This window comes from Condylura cristata, unplaced genomic scaffold (assembly GCF_000260355.1).
Source record: "Condylura cristata isolate star-nosed mole 26May11 unplaced genomic scaffold, ConCri1.0 scaffold00007, whole genome shotgun sequence".
Classification (NCBI taxonomy): Eukaryota; Metazoa; Chordata; class Mammalia; order Eulipotyphla; family Talpidae; genus Condylura; species Condylura cristata.
Genome location: NW_004567108.1, coordinates 52,121,249 through 52,146,082, shown reverse-complemented (window position 1 = coordinate 52,146,082; position 24,834 = coordinate 52,121,249). Strand labels below are relative to the sequence as shown.

General features: G+C 35.1%; 1 protein-coding gene across 1 annotated transcript in view; it reads left to right on the top strand.

The window, feature by feature from the left end:
* PARP8 (poly (ADP-ribose) polymerase family, member 8) overlaps positions 1–24,834 on the top strand; it is a gene marked incomplete at its 5' end in the record, with an annotated part of 143,112 nt that overhangs the window by 88,216 nt on the left and 30,062 nt on the right. Inside the window, 10 exons of the mRNA XM_012721776.1 lie at positions 1,610–1,699; positions 2,353–2,423; positions 4,151–4,228; positions 5,539–5,633; positions 13,979–14,039; positions 14,449–14,539; positions 19,218–19,284; positions 21,908–22,033; positions 22,512–23,076; positions 24,699–24,749. Coding sequence (XP_012577230.1) covers positions 1,610–1,699; positions 2,353–2,423; positions 4,151–4,228; positions 5,539–5,633; positions 13,979–14,039; positions 14,449–14,539; positions 19,218–19,284; positions 21,908–22,033; positions 22,512–23,076; positions 24,699–24,749 — 1,295 coding nt within the window. The remainder of the gene's footprint in view (positions 1–1,609; positions 1,700–2,352; positions 2,424–4,150; positions 4,229–5,538; positions 5,634–13,978; positions 14,040–14,448; positions 14,540–19,217; positions 19,285–21,907; positions 22,034–22,511; positions 23,077–24,698; positions 24,750–24,834) is intronic.

Here is a 24,834-nt window from a genome sequence, read left to right as displayed (position 1 = left end):
ACACCTAGGCATGGATTGATTGCTGCATCATATGGTAGATCTATTTTTAATATTTTGAGAACCCATCACACTACTTTCCGTAAGGGCTGGATCAGTTTGCCTTCCCACTGGGAAGGTTCCATTTACTGCACACCCTGGCTAACAATGGTTATTTCTTGAGTTTTTGATATGGGCCTTTCTCACAGGTGTGAGATGATATCTCATTGTGGTTTTGATTTATACTTACCTCATGATAACTGACCTTGAGCTTTTTTTCACACACCTGTTGACCATCTGTGTGGCACTTTGGCCCAGTTTGTAATTAGGTTATTTGTTGTCTTTTTTAATGAATCGTTTGAGTTCTTTATAGGTCTTGGATCTAATAGTTCCTTGCCAAATACATACTGCAAATATTTTCTGCCATTCAGTAGGTGTGCGTGTAATTGTTTTCTTTTACTGTGCAGAGTCTGTTTAATTTAATGTAGTATCATTAATTTATAGTCACTTTACAACACTGACTTTAATGGCAGGGGTGGGAGGATGGGAGTGGTTTGGGACCTTACATGAAAGGATGTGGCCAAAGTTTCAAATGATTTGGAAGACAGTAATTAAAATAAATGTCCATGATATCTGTGTCTTAATCGGTGGTTTCAATTGATAAACATGAAATCTCACACACTCCTTGATGTTACTTGAAAAGTAAATGTGGCACATTTGTAATTAAAACAAAGTAATGAGGCAAATCCACTTAGCTTCAAATTTAATACCCCTCTCCCTCTTCCACTCTCCATTCCTGCAGACATAACCCCCTTCCATAGTAACTATTAAAACCTTCTATCTATTGAAGGTCTTTTGAGGCTACACTGTAAATAGATATCACTGTCATTTATTCATTACTGTAGGTCTCAAAAATAATGCAGATGTTTCTTTGGAAATGAAGTAAGACTAGATATCTATCAATTACAGTGTGTCACTTTAATTATTATGAAATATTATGAAAACTTGCATCGTGATCTTTTATTGTGTGTTCAATCAGTCGTCTGAAAATTAATGTCCCTCAGCACAAACTCATATATACACTATTATCTGTTGGGACTGTTTTATACTTTGTTTTTATATCACCAATGAGTGTATTTGAGGTCCATTATTAATAAATTGGTGTTTGTGGAATCACTGTCTCACAGATGCCCTGTAATCATCAGTAAGAAGAAACAGCTTTTGTGTTATACTACCATATACTTGAAAATAGAGTGACCAGGAGGGGAAGTTCTAAATATAATAAAATACTGTATTTTTTTCCAGGGGAGACAAATAATGAATAAGAAACATACAGAATGTATGCAATAGTTTATTCTATGCATATGTATAAAAAGCAGGTATTTAGATAGTCTCTATCCAAAGTGTTTGTTTCTCTAGTAGATGTAAACATTTTCAAAGAAGCCATTTACAATTAGTTAACACATAAGTCTGCATTTATACATTTTTCTGAGATTAATCACAACAGTAGTATATTTCATGAGTGCTGGTAGCAATGTCCATACATTATTTTAAAAATTATGTTTATTTCATTTATGCACATATATTTTACTTTCAGTTTACTTTGCCCTTAATTGTCCACGTTTCCTTGCAGATAATACGTATGTGTCAAGTTCAGAAAATGATGAAGATGTATTAGTTACTACAGAGCCAATTCCAGTTATTTTTCATCGAATAGCAACAGGTAATGGCAATGTAGTATTTTTTTAAAATTTGGTCAACATTTTTCAATTGACAATGAAACTTCAATTTTAAGCACACTCATGTTTTCAAAATTTGAAGTCTAAGACAATTTTTTTTTATAATAGGTTAATATCAGAGGTAGCTTTATTTATCTTTTTGTTGTTGTTGTTTTCTTTTAGCCTGTATTTATTTCAGCATCAAGTCTGGGTTCCCCTCCTTATTTTTTATCTGAAGTGTATTACTTTTTTTTTTCAGCATTTTTAAAGTATGTAAATTTACAGTATTTTTTTAAGTCCAGGTTACTGTGATATGCTGATATTTGCTGTTGTGAAACTGTTTTCATGCATAGTGACACTGTTAGACAAATTGAATATTTAAAGGGCATTCTTAAGGCAGTATAGATCACATGAAGTATGTAATAAGAGCTGAAAGAATCTGTGTAGTATCACTTTGGTTTGGCCATATTTTTATGAGCAACAGAATATCAGATTAGTTTGTATATTATATAATTGCCCAACATAATATGATTTCAAAATATCCCTTAAGTCTATTACAAAGGAGAGAATCACCCAAAAGAATTACCCTAACACTTACGAATACTTTATAAATATATGCCAAAAACTAAAATGATTTTTAATTGCAACTTTCTTTCAGAATTAAGAAAAACAAATGATATTAACTGTTGCTTATCCATAAAATCCAAATTACAGAAGGAAAATGGGGAGGTATGTAAATTATATTTTATATTTTAAATTTATTGTGTATTCGTAGTTAATGTCATCAAGGCTATTTGGGTTAAAATTGTATTAGCAGGTGAATGAAGTGCAAGCTACTGAATTAAGTTGAAGGGGTAGTGACCTGAAATTAACTTTGAGAATGACTCTCCCTTTAAGATAATAGACCATCTGGCTTAAATCTAAAAACATCCTAACTACTTTCCGTGCTTTCATCAATCAATGAGGTTGACTGTGTTGGTCTTGCATAGCTTACTACAACTGTACATGGCTATACATAGTTTTAATAATACCATCAAAATTTCATTCATAAAAGATGCTCTCTTTAGCTAAGGTAGCATAGGATGTGGGGAAAGTGTTAGGGTTATTGGCAAGAGGTTAAAAAAAAACAACTGCAGTGCACTTACCTGCTTTTCTCATCTTTAAAAACATTTACTAGCACCTATAAATAAATACTAGGCCATTAAACAAGCAGTAAGTGTGTGGAGCTGATAGTTGCACACAGTACAACCCTCACTTCCTTTTAGTGTAATATTCATTAATCCTCCTCTTTATCCTGAGAAGAGTCTGACTGAGAGTCACTGATTCAGCAATACTTTTGCTAAAACCAAAAATGGTTGGCATTTAAAAAAAACTCAAGTTCAGGGCCCTCCCTGGTGGCGCAGCAGGTTAAAGCACAGCACTGAGAATCTAAAGCCGCTTCTGCATGAGTTCGATTCCTGCCTGCCCCGGGAGGTGACCAGATGGCGTGGCAGCCCTCTCCTGGCCCGCCTGCTGCTCCCCTCAGCAGTGTACTTCGTCGCTCTGCCTGTTCTGTTCCCCACTCTTGTCTCTGGTGAAGCCTCTCACCGCCCCTGAGCCTCTGGCCTGTACCCCAGTTCTGTATGCACAAATAAATAAATCTTTAAAAAAAAAAACTCAAGTTCATTTTTCTAAATTCTTAGTCTTCCTTAAGAATTTGAAATTTGGTCTATAAATTTTGGGATGATTACACATTATCGGATTTGTTGATTCCTGAATCTCAAATGAGGTTGCCTCCCACTTAATTCTGTCAGGACCAGAGCTAGGAATAAACTACTAACTACATCAGGTGAATTTTCTTTGTTGCCCTTTAGATAACATAATGGATATCATTTAGTCAGTCAGAAATGAAACTTCGATGTCAAGCATGCTTAATCAAATACCCCTTTGAACTCTGAAATCTTAAACAAATAATTTTATATTCTGAAAGTTCTGTTCATAATGTGATTCATTTTCATTTTCCCAATTTGATTTTTATTTTGAATTCAGAGATTCTTTCATATCATTGTACGGAGTTGGCAGTAGAAGTGAGAACAAAATGAGATAAATATATGCTAAGGAACTCTTTAATAAAAAAATCGAATGAGTATGAACTTGTCAGGTTTCACAGAACAAAAGCAAAGTTACAGTTGATCATACATAGTGTTTTACATATACCAACTACTAAACTGTATAACTTGCTCAGGATCAGCAAAATTGGGCTTTTAAAAAAGCTGTACTTGGACCTGAACTCACCCACAAGCTTCCCTTACAACCTTTCATTTTTTGTTAGTGGTGCACAAAGTGTTTTTTTTTTATATAGAATCCATATGATACACACAAGACCTATCTGGTATGTCATCTTTCTACTTTCTTTTCAAAAGGAGGCAAGTTAGTTTCACCATAGAAATAGTTTTCTCACTGTATTTAATTTGAAGGAATCAAGACAGAATAGCACAGTGGAAGAAGATTCTGAAGGCGATAATGATTCTGAAGAGTTTTATTATGGAGGACAGGTAAGGAAACCAGGTTTACCAAATACTACTCTAGAAGTTAACAATGACCCTATGTGCCTTAGTAGAAATCTTGCTTGTGATTGAGAGGCCTAGGTGTTGTTCAAGTCTGTAACTGACTAGGAAGCCTATAATTTATGTTTTTCATTTTCTACATATCAGAAAGCAAGGTCACATTTTTCATTCTTTAGCTAAAAACACTTATTTACATAGAAGTTGTCTTATTTCATTACCAGGATTTTTGTAGACAGCATTTTATCATGTTTTGTTTTTTACATTTCTTTAGCATATTGTGTTCAAATTAATGTTTTGAATCGATGGCAATTCTAACAAAACCATGAGTTGTTATACAAATTGAAAGGTCCTCATTATTGAACCTCCTCATTTTTTTATTTGTATTTTTTTCCTTTTTATACATATGTAAAGTGTTGAAAAATTGTTATGAAGGAGCATCATAATTTAGAAATTATATTTTAAACATTTAATTATGAATTATATTTGTATAGGTTTTATACATGAAAATAGCATAGTCACACAAACATATATATGTCTAAACATACAGATACACATATATATGAAGAATCTATAATGTCTTTGCATGATGTCAAAGTTTTACACTGAACAATTGATTTTTGAGTATAGCTAGATAAAATAGTTTTTTTGCTTTCTGTAAACTCCTTGATCAAATATGCCTTATAACATGGACAGTTTAATGGAAAGGTACTAATTAAAGCGGTGTATCAAATCAAAGTTGTCATGTAAAGAATACAAGTCAACTTACTCATTCACAAGAAAATCGGTTATTTATCAATCAAGTATCTGGGAGTAGAAATTATATATATATATATATATATATAAATAAAACTGCCAAGTTTCTTCTCTCCAGGGAAGTTTTCTAGCAATGGCATATTTTTCCTAATAATATTTTTCCTACTGTAACTCTTTACTAGCATAAATATAATTCTTCCAGTCTTGATTTAGTTTGAATAGTAAATCTTACATAGAGAAAGTAAATGCTTTTCTTCAATCTGGATACTCAGCCGATAAGTTTTTCAGATTATGTGTCTGACACTTATTTTATTCTTTAACAATTATATTTTCATATCAAAATACCCTTGTTTTAGTTTTCAAACATAATAACTTATACAAGACAAGTAAACAAACATTTTAATGAATATATTGCTGAATGATCTATAGTTTTTATTGACGGCAACAAAGGAAATATTCATGGCAGAATTTACAGGTAATGTGTATTTTTATTGTTCTGATTCTCTTCATCCCTCAACCACATCTAAATCACCCCCTTTTAACAGGTGAACTATGATGGGGAGCTACATAAGCACCCACAACTGGAAGCTGATCTGTCTGCAGTGAGAGAGATTTATGGGCCACATGCAGTTTCTCTCAGGTAAACAAATACCTTTGATAAATTAAAATTAAAGCTATTTGATAAGTCACTAGAAATTTCTATTAGAGTTATGTAAGTGGAGATTTCCTTGGACTTAATGATATCTGGGAGTATTTGAAAGAAATTCTCCTTATATAAAATGATATGTTTATGACTACACCCCACATGTATTGTAGGATTACATCTGTTACTTTTAAGAAATCAGTTATTTTGTAAAGTTAGATTAATGAAATACCATCATCGATATTGCCATAATCAATTCCTGTAATAGATTTGGCGATTTGGGCTCATACTGTTATCATAAATCATAGGCATATTCATGTGAACCATAAGAGGAAATAATACATATCCACTGTTATCCAACCACATTGTAATATATGATCTGCCCCCTCAAAAGAAAAATTTTCAGTTTGATTTTTTTTTTTACAGTTACTTTATATAATATTTGGTGATAAGTTTCCAGACCATTTTTTATTATTTTTAGTCTTTCGGAAAATTCTGTCATCTTTACTTATCTCCTTTTTCTCACCCTAATTTAAGAAAAATTCTTTCCTGCCACCATACTAATGTCCTAATGAGAGTCAGAGCTCATTATAGATTTCTCTTCTTTACTTAAAGGGTGGTTTCTAAGACTCTTTGGAATTCCAGATCTGTCTCACCAACTCACCTGTAGTCCACCACCATAGTCTGGGAGTGTGAACATTCAGTGTTTTCGAATGAATAAATGAGGAGGACAATATTAACTATCAATAAATAACAATGACTGAATTTTAGCCAAACTTTGCTTATGAGCTTAAAATGTTCATCATAGTAATTGACACTTTCTCTCTAAAGAAAAGAAGTCTTTGAGGTAAAATAAATCATAGAGTACAGCATAGAATTCAACCTTTTATTCAAAATGGACGTTTTTCCTTAAAGAAGTACCATAACAAATGTTGATGGCTTTGATATTAGAGATTTTAAACACATTATTTTTCACACTGTCAAGGCCATATCATACAGTCATTGGTTAAGCACCAGAGATCATCTAAATTAGTATTTTCAATTTTTAATAGCATTATTGATAATTTATCAACTGTTGAAATTAGATATTTAGATCTTCAGTCAAATAAAGTGTCTAGAATTGTAAGTGGTTTGAGTTTTGACCCCCTTGCCAGTATTGATTCAAGTTCAGTCTTAATGAATGCAAGCTCTGTTCCCTCCTGCTCTAGTGTGTCTGGTTATAGAGGATATTTCCACAATATATAACTTCCCAAGGCCACATGCTATAAAGGTAAAATCATAGCAGGAATAATTTGATTTACTTGAAGTAAATGACAATGCATTTACTGTCTAGTCTCAAATATTCAGGCTTGACACACAGGAAAAGGGAGTATTACACAGAAGGTCTTGAAATCATCTTCCTTGTAAAGTTCTAAGTATTGAAGACAGGCTGTTCTAATTAGCTGTTCTTTCACTTAATTGAGGTTTATAAGAACTTAATGGAGTTTGAAGAGCAAAAGTACCTTAATGTGCATAATAGGCTATTTGGTATCATTTTTTTTTTAATGTGACATCTAATGAGAAAGGCAGCTAACCACATCTAAGTTCTCAGTAAGAGATGAAAATAACTGAGATTATCTTGATTGAGGCTAAACCCTCTTAAAGTAGGTTGAAGTAGGATAAGGAAAAAATGACAGATGATAGATCTATTACTTAAGTAGGTGAATTCAGCTCTACATGGCCATATCATCCAACAGAAGGGCTCTGGCTCTTTTGACTTATTCTTACTAACACTTATGAGCTGATTCCTAAGTACTCATATATGAAGTGATTTAAGACTCTGATAATTAACCTTATGAATTTATCTCATCTTGAATCATGCAATGAGATGGGGGTATTTTGGTTTCCCATTTTAAAATTCATCCTACAGTCATGTATTTATTTAAAAAAAATTATATCAATGCCCTCTGAAAACAATTAAAGGTTAAACTTTTTTAAAAATATTTTTAGAAAGGTAGCTAATTATGTGTCACAAAAGTCTTAACTTGATTATAAGTGAAGTGCTTCTGATAATTTCGTTATGATGTTTTCAGCTCCTACCCCATATAAAATGTATGCTTTATGGTCACGTAAAGGTATGTGAGTAATACCGTATACCTTTCATAGTGACTAATGCTTCATATAGGTTGAATGATTGGAAAATTGTGACTGTTTCAAATTTCCATCACTTTTTGTAGATGGGCAGTTGTAACAGGACTTTTTGGAATTGATGTTCTCAAGGGCAGGATATATTTTCAGAGACATGAGAAAGTTGTCCAGCTACTTTATGCCTACCCAGACACACATCTTCTTTTAAAAATACAAAGTTCAAGGAAGAAAAAATAGCAAGACTGGATCACTTTAATTATCTGGATTTCTACCTGTGGTGGTCACAGGATCTACTTAAATAATGTTTGCTTCTCCTCTGCTGACATACTATAAGGTTACATAAGGTTACATTTCCCTGTTCCTCTTACTGTTAGGTGTGGACACAACTTGGTTTGGCCAGTAAAATGTGAGCAGCAGGGCTAGAGTGTGAGTTCCTATATCCCTTGAACCCTCTTACTCTGGGCCTCTTAGTGACTACAATGAACAATAGAGCAGTGGCCCCCCATCACCCCCACCCCTTATTCCATAGTAACCTCATAGTGTGTGAGAGAGAACCCTTTTCTTGTGTTAAAGCACTGAGATTTTGACATTTGTTACCACAACATAACCCACATTAAAGTATGTCTTTCATCAAAAGATCTTGGTTGGATGTTTGTAGTTTCCTTTCCCGCATTCTTATTCTCTCTAGTCGCCTCTATAGCCTAGAAGAAAAACAGTCTGGCTTTGGAAACCATGGGAAAGTGATGACAGGAGGCGCATAGAGGAAAGAAACAAAGAGGAGAGTGTTTTCCAGAATCATTGGCACATAATCAAGATGTAAACTTCAGATGCCCAGATTCCAGAGAGTTATCTCTACTCCCAGTGCCTTTACTTTTCTCCAAGCAAAACTAATTATTTTTAACCTAAGGGCAGAGTTGTAGCAACTATATATACAGTGCTTCTTTATGTCCTGATAGTCTCTATGGGCTTCCTTTCCTATCTAGGCCCAATTTTTTAATTCTTTTCAGTCCTTTAGAGACATTTTTAGCTACCTTCAATACTGTCTTGCAAATGCTTTAATCTGCCAAGATTTCTTCTGAATACTGAGTTTGCATATTTCTTGGCCCATTCACAAACATCTGTCCCACACAGAACAGAACACACACATTGATTAAGCATGCAGAGATAGACATGCAAGCTGTTGAGTTTCAGATGTTGTGGGAAGGTGTATGTTTCTTTACAAAATCTACTTCCTTTCAAAACGCAACTGACTTTTTTTTTTTTTTAAGCAGAAACAATATAAGTAACAATAGCAATTCATTTTCCAAGAACCTCTGGTATCACTTCGTATGTGGCATAATTTCTCAGTTAATAAGAAAAAGTTAGGTCCTACATTTTTATAACCAGGACAGTTTACTGCTAATTTTTATCAGATAACTTTCTAACAACATTACAAGACTGTAATGAATAAGCTGTGCCTTATTCACAGAGAAAAGAGGACCAATATAGGTGGTCTTAATAGTTAACATATTGTGAGTATGTCTGTGATGTCTTATTAGAGGATGTTGTCTATGAATTGCCAAGAATTCTAACATGTTGTGGCCTGTTCTTCATGTGTTCTTAATGAACTAGTTCACATGTAAATATCAAAAACCAAATGTCCAAATTTCAGGATACATTGATTCAGAGAATAGTCACTTGGAATTGGAAATTTCACTAGCTGTCTGGACAGAAATTTATGGAGTGGTTCTTTTCCTTCAGCTCCAAAGTGAAACAAATGCATCTGATTATTTTCTGTGTTGTTTTTTCTTATCTTGAAAAAAGTATTCAAGTTCAATTTGATGTGATCTTTTCATAGTAAGTAAACAAAGGCAGTGCATTGAATAATTTTGACTTATTATAAACCCAATACAGCATTCAGGACACAATCAGATATCTAACTACACAATTCCAGTTGCATTCATATTTCAAGCATTCAACTTGAATTCTGCATTTGCTATTCATAAGATCCAAGGCTACTGGAAGTTATTCAGATATAGAAGCAATCCTGATGACTGGGTCGGTACATCTGGACAAACTGTAATCACGCTTTGTAATTTCACAGCGGGAAATGTTAAATTACTGGCATTATATAAAAAGGCCATCACAACAGAAATTGGTTTGCATATATGCAGTGTTGTGAATTCTTTGAAGTGTGGCAAAAAACAAAAGTGTAACTATTTACAGATCTACACCTGCAAATGCAGTTAATTGCAAACCTCTAATGCCTTTTGTGGTGAAGAACACTTGGAACCACCCACTTTTTTTTTTTTTTTTTACGACAAATTGATAGTGTTAGAGATTGGGAAGATACTGTTAACTTTCAAAACACTGAAGAAATCATATAACATCACATATTGAATGTTATATCTGAGATTCCTTTCTCTGCCTGTGTACATACCAAAAACCTTGCCATCAAATTCTATAAAAGTTATTCTCGGCCCTCCCTGGTGGCGCAGCGGGTTAAAGCACAGCACTGAGAATCTAAAGCCACTTCCGCATGAGTTCAATTCCCGCCTGCCCCGGAGGTGACCACATGGTGTGGCAGACCTCTCCTGACCCGCCCGCTGCTCCCCTCAGCAGTGTACTTCGTAGATCTGCCTGTTCTGTTCCCCACTCTGTCTCTGGTGAAGCCTCTCGCCTCCCCTGAGCCTCTGGCCTGTACCCCAGTTCTGTATGCACAAATAAATAAATCTTTAAAAAAACAAAAGTTATTCTCTTTATAAAATTGGCAATGAAGAAAGGTTTACTTGATGAGGAGTAGGATGTGGGAAATGTTCATTGTGATAATCTGGTTGGTGTGATAGTAAATTGTTACACCTTTTACGATAAAGTAATATAATTAATAATATAATTATCCTATTAAGTCACTCAGTAAGTGTAGAGATTATTCCATCAATATTTATAATTGTATTAAAAAATAAAAGTAATCAAATACTTTATTATGTAGTTCTATTTAAACAAAATTTATGGTTTCGAAGAACATTCCACAATACAGAAAAACATTCATTATAGAGACAGTGAAAAAGAAGATCAAAAATCTTTCCATACTATATTATTCACAACTATATGAAGGACACTAAAATGAGATATAAGCAAAAAGAGTATCTCTGAGCTGTGTTAGTGGTAGTATGTTACTTTTTCTCTTTCTGATTTAATGAGCCTAAATCACCTTGGTAATCAGAAACTTTTAAGCACATATATAACATTTTTTATAAAATTGATTTTACTCATAATCTGTGGTTAAATACTCTTTCTACAGCTTTGGTATTCCTATTTTTATTGTACTAAAAACACTTAGGGTAACCATATTCCTTTGCTCAGTAAACTATTTATAATAATTTCCCCTTATATTAAATGATTTTCTGTGTGCTTCTTAAGTAATGGGCAGTTTTAAAAATAATATGCATTTACTTTTTTAATATTCATTTTTCTCAAATTTCTTACACAGATACTTCTAGGTAAAAGTTTTAACATTATTGTTAGTGTTTTCTTGGGAACGGTTGTAGTCAAGGTCTACCCCGCTGATGCTGCTCTTAAACATCATTAGCATTCTACCCTCATCATTCCATTAAGTGATTCTTTCTTCTGACATGCCTAACAGTAGATATTTCATTCACTTATGAATATTTTTCCAGTGTTCAAGGTCAGCTTGTTAAAACAGTCTGGGCCTGTTTTACAACTGCTTGGTAGTTTTTGCTTGTTGGCTTATGTAAAGGGTTCTTTAAAAAAAAAAAGGTGCCTTCCTTGTGGCTCAAGGGGTGAAAGGACAGCACTTTGAAGCTATCTATGGCCACTACAACATGAGTTCAACCCCTGGCCAGGGATATGACCCACATGGCACAGCAGACCTCTCCTGCCTCACCTGCTGCTCCCCTCAGCAGTGTATTATAGTCCATTTGTCTGTACTCTACACCTCTGTCTCTGGGAATCCTCTCACCTCCACACCTCTGGTGGTTATAACCCCAGTTATTTTAGTTATTTTATACATAAATAAGTAAAACTTTAAAAAAAGAAGTATAAAAACAATGGGGAGAATCGGTGGCACAGATTGTATGTGGTCTGAAAACCCTGAAGTATTTACTGTCATGGTTTATACAAGAAGAGTTGATTGAATCTGGAGCTGGAGGCATAAATGCAGTAGTTATTTGCTTGGTCCTTATTCTTGTGACAGTGTCTGTGAATTTCATACCTAAATCGGCATATTTTTGTATTTTTATATCATACCTGAATTTGGATAAAGTTATAAAGGTTCTTGTTCTTTATGAATAGCATAGATGGCTTGATGCATGGAATGTGAAAACAAAATTCCTATGTTAACAATTTTTATCACTTCTTTATGTAACCTTAGAATTATTAAGTATAATTTCATAAATAATGAGAACACACTCAGTGTTTTGATGTACTTGTTGTAATGTTTTGATATTTTTAAGGTGAAAATGGAGAAGCACAGAGGCTAAGTTACTTATATGCTGCTTTTTTTGCTCATATATGTCAAAAAACATAAAGACACACATTTAGTTATTAAAAATGTCTTCTCCATATCCTCTTAAAGTGCCTACAGTTGTCCATTTTTAGTTAGCATTATTTGACTATATCATACACGGAAATACCCATTACTCTGTGCTGGACATTGGACTTCGCGGCTTTGAACATGAATTCAACACCTTGTGGGCGTCTTTTTTTTTTAATTTACATATTTATTTTTAGTTAACGTAATATTAGAATGGCTTTCACCACTGTAGTGTACTCATCAGCAAATCAGCCATAGCCACCACCATAATCTAATGTGATTCCTCTCCTCTTTGTTCTCAAACTCCCTCCACCCCTCCCAGAATTGAGAAATTGGATGCTTCAGTTATATAGTCAGCTTTCCCCAGGGACTTCTTACCTAGCAGTTTGTTTTCACCTTTCTGAACTCAGTGTCATTTTCATATAAGTATAAAAAAAAATATATCTTCATCATAAGGCCATGGAGACCTATGAGATCATCCAATAGCATTTGATCTGTTTCAAACATGTAGTGATAGTTCATTGTATGTATGTTTTTTGATTTTAGATTTTATTTATTTTTGTGCAGAAGAACTGGGGATATAGACCAAAAGTGGTGGGGGGAGAGGGTTCACCAAAGACAGAATGGGGAGCAGAGTAGGCAGGCTGACTGAAAATACACTGCAAAGGGGAACAGCCCATGAGACAGAAGGGAGATCTGCTGTGCCATATGTGGGCTAGCTCTCTGACTGGGGATTGAATTCAGGTCTCTGAAGTGATTGCACTTGAGACTTAATCCCAAGGCCACCAGGGAGGCCCAGTTTATTGTATGTTAAACTGATCAGCACCAACATAAATAGGTATGTTCATTGTATGTATATTACCTTTGCTATAGAATTATTGGTGAGTTGCTTTATAACTCTGGGCTCAGTTACTACATGAAGTAGAGTTGGTAGTAGTCTTACAGTGTACTAACATCACATGATTGTAAAATGCTTAGTGTAACTTCTGGTGCGAAAATTCTCAGGAAATATTGACCACTAGCTTTTATCATGTAATTGTCCTATAGTTTTATCCTCATTATATATAATATTTGTAACTTCATATGTTTATAACAATATCAAAAAATATAAGCATATATATTTGGAGAATATAAAAACTGTTTAAAAATATGGGGTCTTTATGGTGTCTTTAATTTGAAATAGACTGTTTATAACAACACAGTGACATTTATGTAGGTGAGCACCTGGCACAGTTTCAGAACCTCTGATCTCCAACATAGAATTAAAAATGTAGAACCCATTATTTCACAATAAATTATTCCCCAACCCCTTTTCATGTGTCAGAAATTCCACTCTTGATCTTAAAAGCTACTCTGCTTCCTCAGCATGATGGAAACAGCAGTCACATGAGAAGAGTAATTTACCCCAGAAAACCAGAGATGTTTAAAATTATGAACCAAACAACTCTTGAATGTGTGTCCATATGGGCATGCACCTGAAGACAGATGTGTAGGGTATAGATAGCTGACAGACAGCAATACAACTTGATTGACCTAATAAGGCCATGTCTTCAGTCACTTCTGAGGTTTCTGTTGAAATCAGGGATGAGAATTAGTGATTGAATTTTCAATAACTTCACACACACTCTCTTTTATGAAAAATGAAAAAAAAACAAAACAAAACAAATGTTATCTTTGCTTTCAGGGAATATGGAGCCATTGATGATGTAGATATTGACCTGCATATTGATGTTAGTTTTCTTGATGTAAGTATGTGCAGTGAGATTCTACAACATTTTTCTTCTTGGTAGAAATTTAATTTTCATTTCTCTTATTGGTATTATCATTAATGCATTGGCTGGTAGTGATTTATCAATATAAAGAAATGCTGACTGGTTGACGAAGTAGAGTTTTTATACATATATATGTGTAGGTATATATTTTTTGTGTGAACTCATTGTACTTCATTATTCCTTAAGTTTTCACTTTAATTTTTATATCTGAAAGGCAAAAATTATGAATAGTTAGGCTTCTTTTCAAAAAAAAAGTATGTTTTGATGTCATTTGTAGGACTTACACATTTATATATTTCTCAAAGTAGCTATTTTTTTCATTCTGGAAAAAGTTAAAAATTCTGAAAGATGACTAATTCATCTTTTAAATATATTTGCACAGGAGGAGATTGCTGTGGCTTGGGAAGTGATTCGAACAGAACCTATAATTGTTCGACTACACTGTTCACTCACACAATATTTAAATGGCCCAGGTTAGTTTTATTTCTCTGTTTATTATTTTGAATGTTAATTAGTTATACATTATCATTAAGCAAATGAATGTTTATGTAGTTATACTGAGCATATGCAGATATCTTAATAATGATACTTAAATATGTTTTCCTCCTGAAAAAGATGATGTATTGCCAATATAAGTTAAAGAAACAAATATATGATGTGTAGTTATATAGATTTCAGAAGTTGAGAAGTTGCTGTGAAACAAACAGAATAAAACCTAAAAGAGAACTTTGCTTTAGTAGAACCTCAGTAAGTATATATTTTGGCCTGCATATAGATTCAATTGTTTGTGTCCCTGATTAAAAGATTTAATTTTAGCATTTATTTATTGTACCTTTGGATTAATAATAAATTTAGCCTACATGTAACATTTCCATTTTTGACACTGAAAATTATATTTTGTTTTACCATACTTTAAGATATAATGTAGTATCTTAATTGGTAGGTGTTTATATGTGAGCCTACTTAAAATCTTGTGAAAATGGTTAGAAAGTTTTCTTCTGTCTACTTGCACTTCCTTGTGTTTGTGGTAATCTGCCTTTGGTTTCCCCATCTTCCATAAAATGAAAAGTCTGAGCAGTTCTTCAGGCCCCTTCAAGGCTGGTTCTGTCTGTTCTATTTGTAGCAAAATATACTGGAAATTTCTCCAAACATGTAGTCCTTTTATTGGTTTCTCTTGTTTCAGTAATGCAAGGTTTATATTCAGGCTTTGTTCAAGAATATTTCCTACCTTACCATTTTACTAACAAACTTTTTGCAAGGTTACATTTTTTGTTAGAGAAATGTTGAGGAAATATGTGATTGAAAATAAGCAGTAATCCACGTACTATGTGTAGTGGCGGTTTCTGGGTGGCATGGTGGTGGAGGTGGTGTAGGAACATACACCTGAAGAGGTATGAACCTATAGCTCTGGGCCATACACTACATGGTAAGCCAGTGTCACCTCAATTAAAAAAAAAAAATGAATAAAATGGGTGGAACATGAAGTTGATGGCTAGAATTAGAGATAATACATCTAAAAAAGAAAAAAATAATAATTTAACATTTTAGGAAGAGATGGATTTTATCCTAGTGTATGATTTGGATGATTGCAAGCAAAAAAAAAAAAAAAAAAGGTGAAAAAATGTTTCTTGAAGACTGTTTTGCAATCAACATATAAAGTGAGCTGGCAAAAACTACATGACTAATTCATAGTTTAGAATGCCCTGGTTAGCAGTTTGTTTGAAAAAGCATTCAGTCCTAGGTTTTGGAAATGTATAAATAATACTTGAACTGTGATATTTAGCTAGGGCTAATCTAACTATCTTGGAGTGAACAGTAATGATAAGAGAAAGCACTTTGAAGTTAAAGGTAAGGGCATTTTCAGTTGTACATGGGGAAATATACTTTAAATAAAGGCACACAATTCTTATGATCCTTATGAGAATATATGTATTTTCCAGAATTGCTGATATCTAGGTCTAGCTTCTGATCCCAAGGGTGTTTTTAGTTTAAAATAGAGAAGATTGAAAAAAAAGGTTTTCCTGTGAAAATCATATTAATTTACATGATCAGAGTGTTAGAATAATTTCTACTTATCTTGATAAACCCTAATTTATTGCTTTCTACCTAAGTAATATGACAGACAAGGAAAAGTTAAATAACTTCCACCTTTCTTAAAAAGCTGAAATAGTTCACAAGTGTTCTGTCAAGTTCTTTGATTCTCTCCCCCCCTCCCCCTGCCAAAATAAGCTCTGTGGGCAATTTGACCATTTGAGGTAAACATTTAAATACATTTAGGGAGAATTGACAATATAATAGTTTCGATAATAATCCTTCCTAGAAGGGAATATTTATTTGTAGTTTCTAGTTTTATATATCAGTGCAGTTCTGTGTGTTTTGATTTTCTACTATAGCCTCTAATTTCAGCTAAATTCACTCCTGAGTATTTGTTTACTTATTTGTTTTTATATATTTTCTTTTATAAAATAAAATTGTACTTTCATCTTCTATTAACAATTTATTTTATATTTAAATTTATTTTCTGATAATTATCATTGGTTATCAGAAAGCCACTAACTTTTAAAACACTCAAAAATTTAAAATTTTTAAATTTACAGAAAAATTACAGATAGCAATACAAATGCCCTTACATTCCACACCCACTTTTATTGACCTCTTTCATAAATACATTAAATACTGATTTTAATTAATGTTATTAATATTAATAGCACATGCATTTTTATCATTTAATTTTGGAATATTTTGGGAAGTAACATCTTGTTAGCTTTTTTGGTATATTCCAAAATTTTGTCTCCAGATTTTAATGCCAGTCCTAGAAAATGTATCATTTTGATAAAATGTTGCCACATTCTAGGTACTGATTGTGTAAATTCGGTATTATTAACTTAATAAGATTAATTTATATATTTTCAGTAAACATTTGTATCTTACATTATTTCCTGCACTGAAGATTTAGGTTTAACTTGTGTAAATTTTGGATGTTCTACATTTTTTCCCTTTTTAAACCTGGTCCCATTTGTTTCTCTGCCTCCATCTCATAGTCAGTGAAGACACTGTCTACTTCAGTCTTTGCAGAGAGACCATACAGTGCGTTCTAATTTAGTCTTCCCTTTAAAAAAAATAATTTCACTGAGTTTTCAAGATCTCAGGAGTCTTTATTCACTTTTCAATTTGTATAACCTTTGATCTGGGCCAAACGGCATTAAAGTGATGTCCACTGTCCCCACTCTGTAAGGATCGAAATGATTTCGGGAAAGGAATTGACTTCTCAGTGATACCAGCACCAACTTACTTTGCTCAGAGGATACACGAGCGTGAGGCTATTGGGGTGCTATCAGCCTGTTCTAGAATATGGTGCACATGTGGTCTGTCGCTGTCCTGTTAACAAGACACTCTTTGCTCTAATTATCAGTCACCTGACTGCAACTGAATGGTGCTCTCTGTGTTTCTGTCTAATGTCATCCTAGCTGCCATCTCCCCTTTCACTTCATTAAGGCACCTGTACTATTCATGTCTCTCTCTCTCTCTCTTCTAGAAGATCCTCATCAGTAAACAGATATTTCTCTCATCTTTCAAATAAACCCCTGGTGAACCAGATTGCTCTTTAATTAGTACCCTAATACTCTGCTTCTGTGGACAATTAATTGTCTTCATTAGAATGTTCTCTTTTAGCTTAATTCATTTTCTTCCCTCTTTATTCTTCTTGAGGTTTGGGACCCAGCCTTTCACAGATGCTGCTGTTATTATTGACACCCATGATTTCGCTATTGCCTAGTGACCTCACAACCAACAGGACCAGTGTTGAATACTCATCTTAATTCAGCAGCATTCAATAACAGTTGTTTACCCTTCCTTGAAAATCTTGTGAATGTGTGTGCAGATCGGTATTCTGGAATGATCCACCCTCCTCACAGTTCTTGTTTATGGAGACTTCTTTTCTGACCTCTAGCTGCTGGAGGTCTCAAGGCCTAATCATCAGACTTCCCTCCCTCATCTACAGTGACTTTGTCTTATAAAGACACAGCTATTCAGGCTGTCCTAAATTTATATCTTTTTAGTACATGCTGTCCTATGAAGGCTTAAATGCTATATTTCTCTATCCAGTTGTCCACTTAACTTTGTGATATATAGGTATCTCAAAGTTGAGTTATCCAAAGTCAAGTCAAGCTGCTGGTCATCCTCACCTCTCCAAATGTGTTCCTCCTATAGTCTTATCACCTATCAGGAACACTAAGTCGTCCCATCCTATTTGCTCAGGCCAAGATCCTTAAATTCAGCCTTGCTGCCTTTATATCTGATACTTAAATCTTGCTTAATAGTAAAATTCCCCCAGAAAGTATGAATCCAGAATGCTCCCCACTTTCACTGGTCCAAGCTATTATATCTCTTCCATAATCCCTAAAAAGTTCCTGACTCATTTTCCTACTTTAACCCTACTCTTTCCAAAAATTTCTGTTCCCCACAGTTCTCTGATCTCATCACCTCACATGATCTCACTTGCAGTTCTCTTCAACTCCAGTGGTTTCCAATTGTTTTTAGAATATTGAAATCTTCCTTAAGGAAGATCTTGTTTTTCCTCAGACTGGGACACTTTCCTTCCTTCCTTTCCTCAATCTAATATTGAAACCTGTGTCTATAACTGTGCCCTGAGCCTCCATTTTTCTGAAACCTTCACCACCACGTGGCATTCTGTCTCTCATCTTACTTGCTTTTTGTCTTCCTCCTCCCACTAGACAGGCTTCATGGTGATAGGGTTATTTGTGTGTGCATTTTGTTAACAGTAGGCACTCACTAAATTTCCTTTAAGCCAGTGAATAATGAATGGTCAGTTGGCTTGAAGAGATTATTAATTTCATAAATAAATGTAGTTATTAAGAAAATGTATATGCTTGGTAAAAATATGAAACATATAACAGGGTATGCAGTTTAAAGTAAGTTATGTGTGCTTTACTCTCATCCCTCACTGTATTCTAAAAAAATTTTAAATATGTAGTTACAAATATGTTCTTCTACTTGAAAAAAAATAGTATGCAGACTGTCCTGCAGATTTCCACTTATACTGAATGATGAGTCTTCATCATTGCACACATAATGGTTGAGTTTCAACATTTTTACTGTTTTTTTGTTTTTGTTTTTTTTCCCCCTCTGCAGTGCCCACAGTTGACGTCTTTCAGATTTCCACAAAAGAGCGGTTTGGATTGGGACATCAGCTAAAGAAGTAAGTCTTCCAAAGAAGAAAAGATAAATACCTATTAAAGGGAAGTGAGTTTGCCATTTTTATTCAGAAGCTTTTTGAAGTGAGGGCATCAGGAGAGAAATCCACCCTGATGCTGAGGGCTACATTAGCAGTATTTGAGTTCACTTTCAAAATTGGATCGGTTCCTTCTGTTTGTCGCAGGCCCACTCTACTCCTTCCAACACCCCCTCTCCACTCACCTGGGGAGGCTGGCTGTGTAGGCAGGGTTCTGTGTGGCTGTGGCACAAAGAAGGAAGTGGTGGTAGTGGGGTGTGTCTGTCTTTGCTTTTTCACTGTCAAGTCTCCTCAGCCTGAATAGTCCTTGAGCCAGAGGCTCTGTTGTGCTCCAGCTTTGGCCTTTGCAGGACCTAGTTCTCTGAATGATTCCCTCTGCTTTTCCTTGGGATTTGGAGAGGGTAACAGTCTGGCAGCATTGGCCCTAGTTGTACTACATCCGGTTCTCACGTTTATACCTTTGAAACCTTCCTTTTGTGAATAAACCCTTTATTTCCTGTTTGAACCTTGACAGATATAACAATCAGGTAACCTTTGACAGACATAGTTACCACATTTAAGCTGACTTTTCATACATAGGGGGGAGTGTCATCGTCATCGTCAAAGAATTATCAAAATATTAACTCGGAGAATTGGTGTTTATGGGGATTTAGGAAGAGTTATTTATTCTCCTGAACATGGAAATTTACTGTCTTTAAATTTATCAAGAGCAATAATTGTACAATTATATACACTTAGTTTAGCCCTCCACAATGCTGCAGTCAGAGTGCTCACCCCTTCTTATAATTGAGCATACTGCAGTGGCCTTGTTCTAAGCATGATACAAGCTTTGTTCTTAGCGAACACCCCAAAACTTTATTTCATTTACAAAATAGGGACGTTGTGGTGGTCTTACCTGTAGTTATAAATGCAGCAGGAAGCTTCATGTGTGGCATCAAAGGTTGTACAGATCACACAGCTCTGGAACTGTCTTACATCTTTATGACTTGATATTGATATTAAAGGGAAGTGAGTTCTTGGTAGCCTTGCTCAAATGTGAGTTAGGTATGGATCACATTTGAAAGCAGACTTTCTCACAGAGCCCCAGTGCTGGGTGTAAAATAAATAAGTACAAATCAGATAATAACATCTTAATCTTTTGAATTCTCCACCTCTGAGGTGGTATTTAATTTACTACCTATGCTCAGCATTTTCCATTATACAGTGTATTTTTTTTTCCAGCTGCTTATTTTAACATGCTTTGAGACCCCGTCAGCAGCCAGATGCTGTGTAAGTGAAGGCCATACCAAATAGGTGTGGAAATTAGAAGATTGGAGAAACTAAGTAGGATTGGAATGGGACGCAAAATGCCATATGCGTTCAGTCTTTTCAATCAATTATTCTCTATGACTTGATATTTGCGTATTTTATGAACTGATCACCACATTATGATTAGTCTACATCCCTCACTATACGTAGGCACAATTTTATTTTAATGGAGATAACTCAGGTATAGTTGCCACAGTGGGTACACTGCAGTGCTTCATTCCCTCTTCCCCTCCCCACTCTGGATGTTTCAGTTCTATAATCAGCTTGCAAGGTTAGTTTTCCAGCTGTCTATCTGGATGCTACTGTGTAATATAAACACAGTTGTAGTTTTTTGTGACGTCTTAATGTTTTAAGAATCACCCCCTTAACGACTTTCAAACATACCTTATGATATTGATTATACCTCCATTCACCACGCTATACATTATATTCTCTTGACTGGCTTGTTTTATAACTGAAAGTTTATACCTTTGGCCCCCTTTCTTCCTTTCATCCACTTCCCTAGCCCCACCTCTGGTCACCCCCAATTGTCCTCTGTATCTATGAACTTAGTTTTAGTTGTTGCTGTTACTGGTTTTAGATTCTACCTATTGATGAAATCATAATGTGTTTATCTTTCTTTTTGTGACTTACTTCCCTTACCTTGATGAACTCAAGGTTCCTCATTGTTGCAAATGAGATTTCTTTGTTTTTTAATGAAAATGTAGTATTCCTGAGTGTGCTTCTTTGTGTGTGTGAGTGCGTTTGTGTGTTTATAGGTCAGTGGTCTGTGCCGAAGATAATATTTGCTGCCCTCATTATTTCTCCACAGAGTCAGCTTTGCATGGTTTAATTTACTTAAAATTTTAGTTTTATTTTCTCATCTTGATGAGGAAAAAATATTTAAGCAAATTAACTAAAAGGAAATTGACTTGAATTGTATCAACTAGTTCCAAAAATGTTTTAAAGTTGTTTCTGGTACCAAAAAAGTAATTAAAAAATTTTTTGGCCATTTCAGCTAAAGTTGTTGATCCTTAAAGTTATCCTTATAGATCTCTTTATAGCCCTAGTTTATGAATTCTTCTGTCATTTTATGTTACTACTTATATCATAATAATTATTAATTATAACAGGTCATTTTTTTAACATTTTTCCTACATAAGAGAGCATCGTCCAGATTAGCATCTCACCGATTACTCTGCATTTGTTTTCCTTTGACTTATGTTCTCTACATAAGAAATGTAGAAATCTCGTACTAAATTGCCTTGCAGTGGTGATAATAGACTTACCTTTGACTTGACAGAATCATGCAGACATTTGTTACCCAGCAGTGGAAACAAAGCAAAGAAAAATCCAATTGCCTGCACAATAAGAAGCTGTCAGAGAAGAAAGTGAAGTCTCCCCTGCATTTATTTTCTACCTTGCGCAGGTAACAGACGACTTCATCATCATCATCTGACCAGTGTACCAGTGTTCAGCTTTGCTACCCATTGGCGTTCCATTCAGGGAATTCTTTTCATAGTCTTGGCATGTTTCTTTTTTCCTTATAAATCAAGAACAGACTGTGTTATATGCATTCCATCAAAAACACAAGTGTTCCTTTCTACGTTTAGAGTTCTTGTTTTCGTAACATGGGTTAAATTTACTAAAGCTTTTTCCTGCCAAAATGAACTAATACAGGGATTGGTAGGGAAGGCCTGATCTTCTTTTCTTGCTTTTCAGGAAAAATATCATTCAGCCCCTGTGATTATTCTGTATACTCATTTGGTTTCAATTTTAGCAACATAGGCAGTATGCAAGTGAGGTGGTATTGCTAGAGGAGTGGAGATGATTGAGCCTGACGAGTGTTCTCCATGGTCTGCCATACTCATGATTCGCCCTGTACTAATTGTTGTTCAATTTTGAAGGTCGCCTAGTTATCCTCCCCCGGGTTGTGGTAAAAGCAAATCCAAACTGAAATCTGAGCAAGATGGGATCTCCAAAACGCATAAGCTGCTGCGGAGGACTTGCTCCAGCACAGTCAAGGCCGATGACGTGTGCACCACCAAGTCCCACAGGACCTTTGGTCGCTCCCTATCCAGTGACCCCAGGACTGAGCAGGCGGTGACGGCAATAAAGTCGCACAAACTCTTGAACCGTCCCTGCCCTGCAGCTGTCAAGCAAGATGACTGCCTCTCTCTCAAGTCGCATAAACTCTTGTCTCGGTCTTGTTCTGGAGACCCGCGATGTGAGCACAACACCAACTTGAAGCCCCACAAACTGTTAAGCAGGTCTTACTCCAGTAATCTCCGGATGGAAGAACTGTACGGACTGAAGAATCACAAGTTACTCAGCAAGTCTTATTCCAGTGCCCCCAAGTCATCCAAAACAGAGCTTTTCAAGGAACCCACTGTGGAGGGCAGGAGGCTCTCTCTTACCTCAGGGCTTATTGGTATCTTAACACCATCTTCATCTTCATCTTCCCAGCCTGCTGTGCGTAAATATTTTCATCTTAAGTTCTTGAATGTCAATTAAGGTGTGGTAGAGGGGTGTGTATGTGTGAGAGAGTGAGAGATCCAGTTGAGGAAAGAAGCAGGATCATTTTGTTTTTCTTAATTTTACTGTTTTTCCTTCCTGGATAGTGTCTTGTATTTCAGACACGTGTAGATGGCAATGGAATGTTCATTTTGATTCTAAGAAACTAAGTGTAGATACTGACTTTCGGTCTGGTCCAAATTCCTACACCAAAATGGCAGTTAATTCATTGGATCCCGAAGCCTAAACTTTTAAGAAAGTGTAGAATTTTAATGCTGGAAATAGTTTACCTAATCTCTAGTTTTCTAGTACAAGTAGTGGAAGATAAAGCATATTTAATAGCTAAATTAAGGGTAATCTCCTTCCTGTTCTATGTAAGAGAAAAACGTTGTCCGTGAGCCCCTTTGCTAGTATTGAGCAGCAATATTCACAGCTGTTTCCTCAGAGTCCTCCTTAAAGCTGATCTGAGTATCTACTTTATAAAACTGAAAACACGTTACCTGAGGCGGCTGGGAGTCAGATGGGGCTGAGTGGTACTTACTGGGAGTAAGTCTTAACAGAGGTTACCTCTGGGTAATTGGCATGATAGCCAGTTTTCAGGTAAAGAATCAAGCCTACCTAATTACAGATCTAAGGAGTAAATGAAAAAGCAAGATGCAGTTTTCTGAAAGTTTTGTTGTTCTTACTTAGATTTATTTCTAAAGTTATTTGTTATTACCATAAAATGCATTTGTGTTAAGAAAATGCATTTGAGTACGTGGATAATTTTTTAGGTGGACATTCTTAAAATCCATTTCTTATCAACAGTAAGCATTACAGATATTTAAAATAATTCGGCCCTCCCTGGTGGCACAGTGGGTTATAGTACAGTACTGCAAAGCTGGCCATGGCCTCCGTAGGGCGAGTTTGATCCCTGCCCTGGAGGTGATTCACATGGCACAGGAGACCTCTCCTGGCCAGCCCGCTGCTCCCCTCAGCAGTGTACTTCGTCGGTCGGTCTGTTCTTCTCCCCACTCTGTCTCTGATGAATCCTCTCACCGCACCTGCATCTCCGGCCTATACTCCAGTACTGTATGCATAAATAAATAAATCTTTTTTAAAAAATAAAAAATAAAATAATGTTAAAGGGCTACATAAGAGAAAGTTTCCATTGAAGGCTTCACCTAAGTAAAAAGTAGTCTTTACATCCTCCTAAGGGTTAAGCCGAGTTGAAGAGGTCAATGTTATATCCCATTTATCAGGAGTAATTCTGATTGTAAAATAAGATTAAAGTACTATAAGTAAGGAGGTAGAAGCATTGGATGATGAGTAATAGAGGAAATGAGTTTTGATCATGTCAAGATATCAGTCATCTTACTAGAAGTTCATAAGTTAAGAGTACTATTCAGAGATAGCAATAGTCATGGGAGAAACTATTGGATATTATAATAAATTCCAAAATGTTAATGTCACAATCTGTGAGTTAATCACATTACATGTGCTATTTAAAGGATCTTATCTGTAACTCAGCATTGCAAAAAGTAAAAGGTTATAATCTACGTATTTTCCCAATGAAAAAAAACTTCTTTTTTTCCTTTTAGCCAAATGGTGCCAAATGCATTCCAATACGAGACCGAGGCTTCCTAGTACAGGTATGGACGGACCGTCTTCCTCCACTGGTGTGATATTTTCAGATAGATAATGAGTCTGACTTATTTTTTCTTCTGTGTTTTTCCT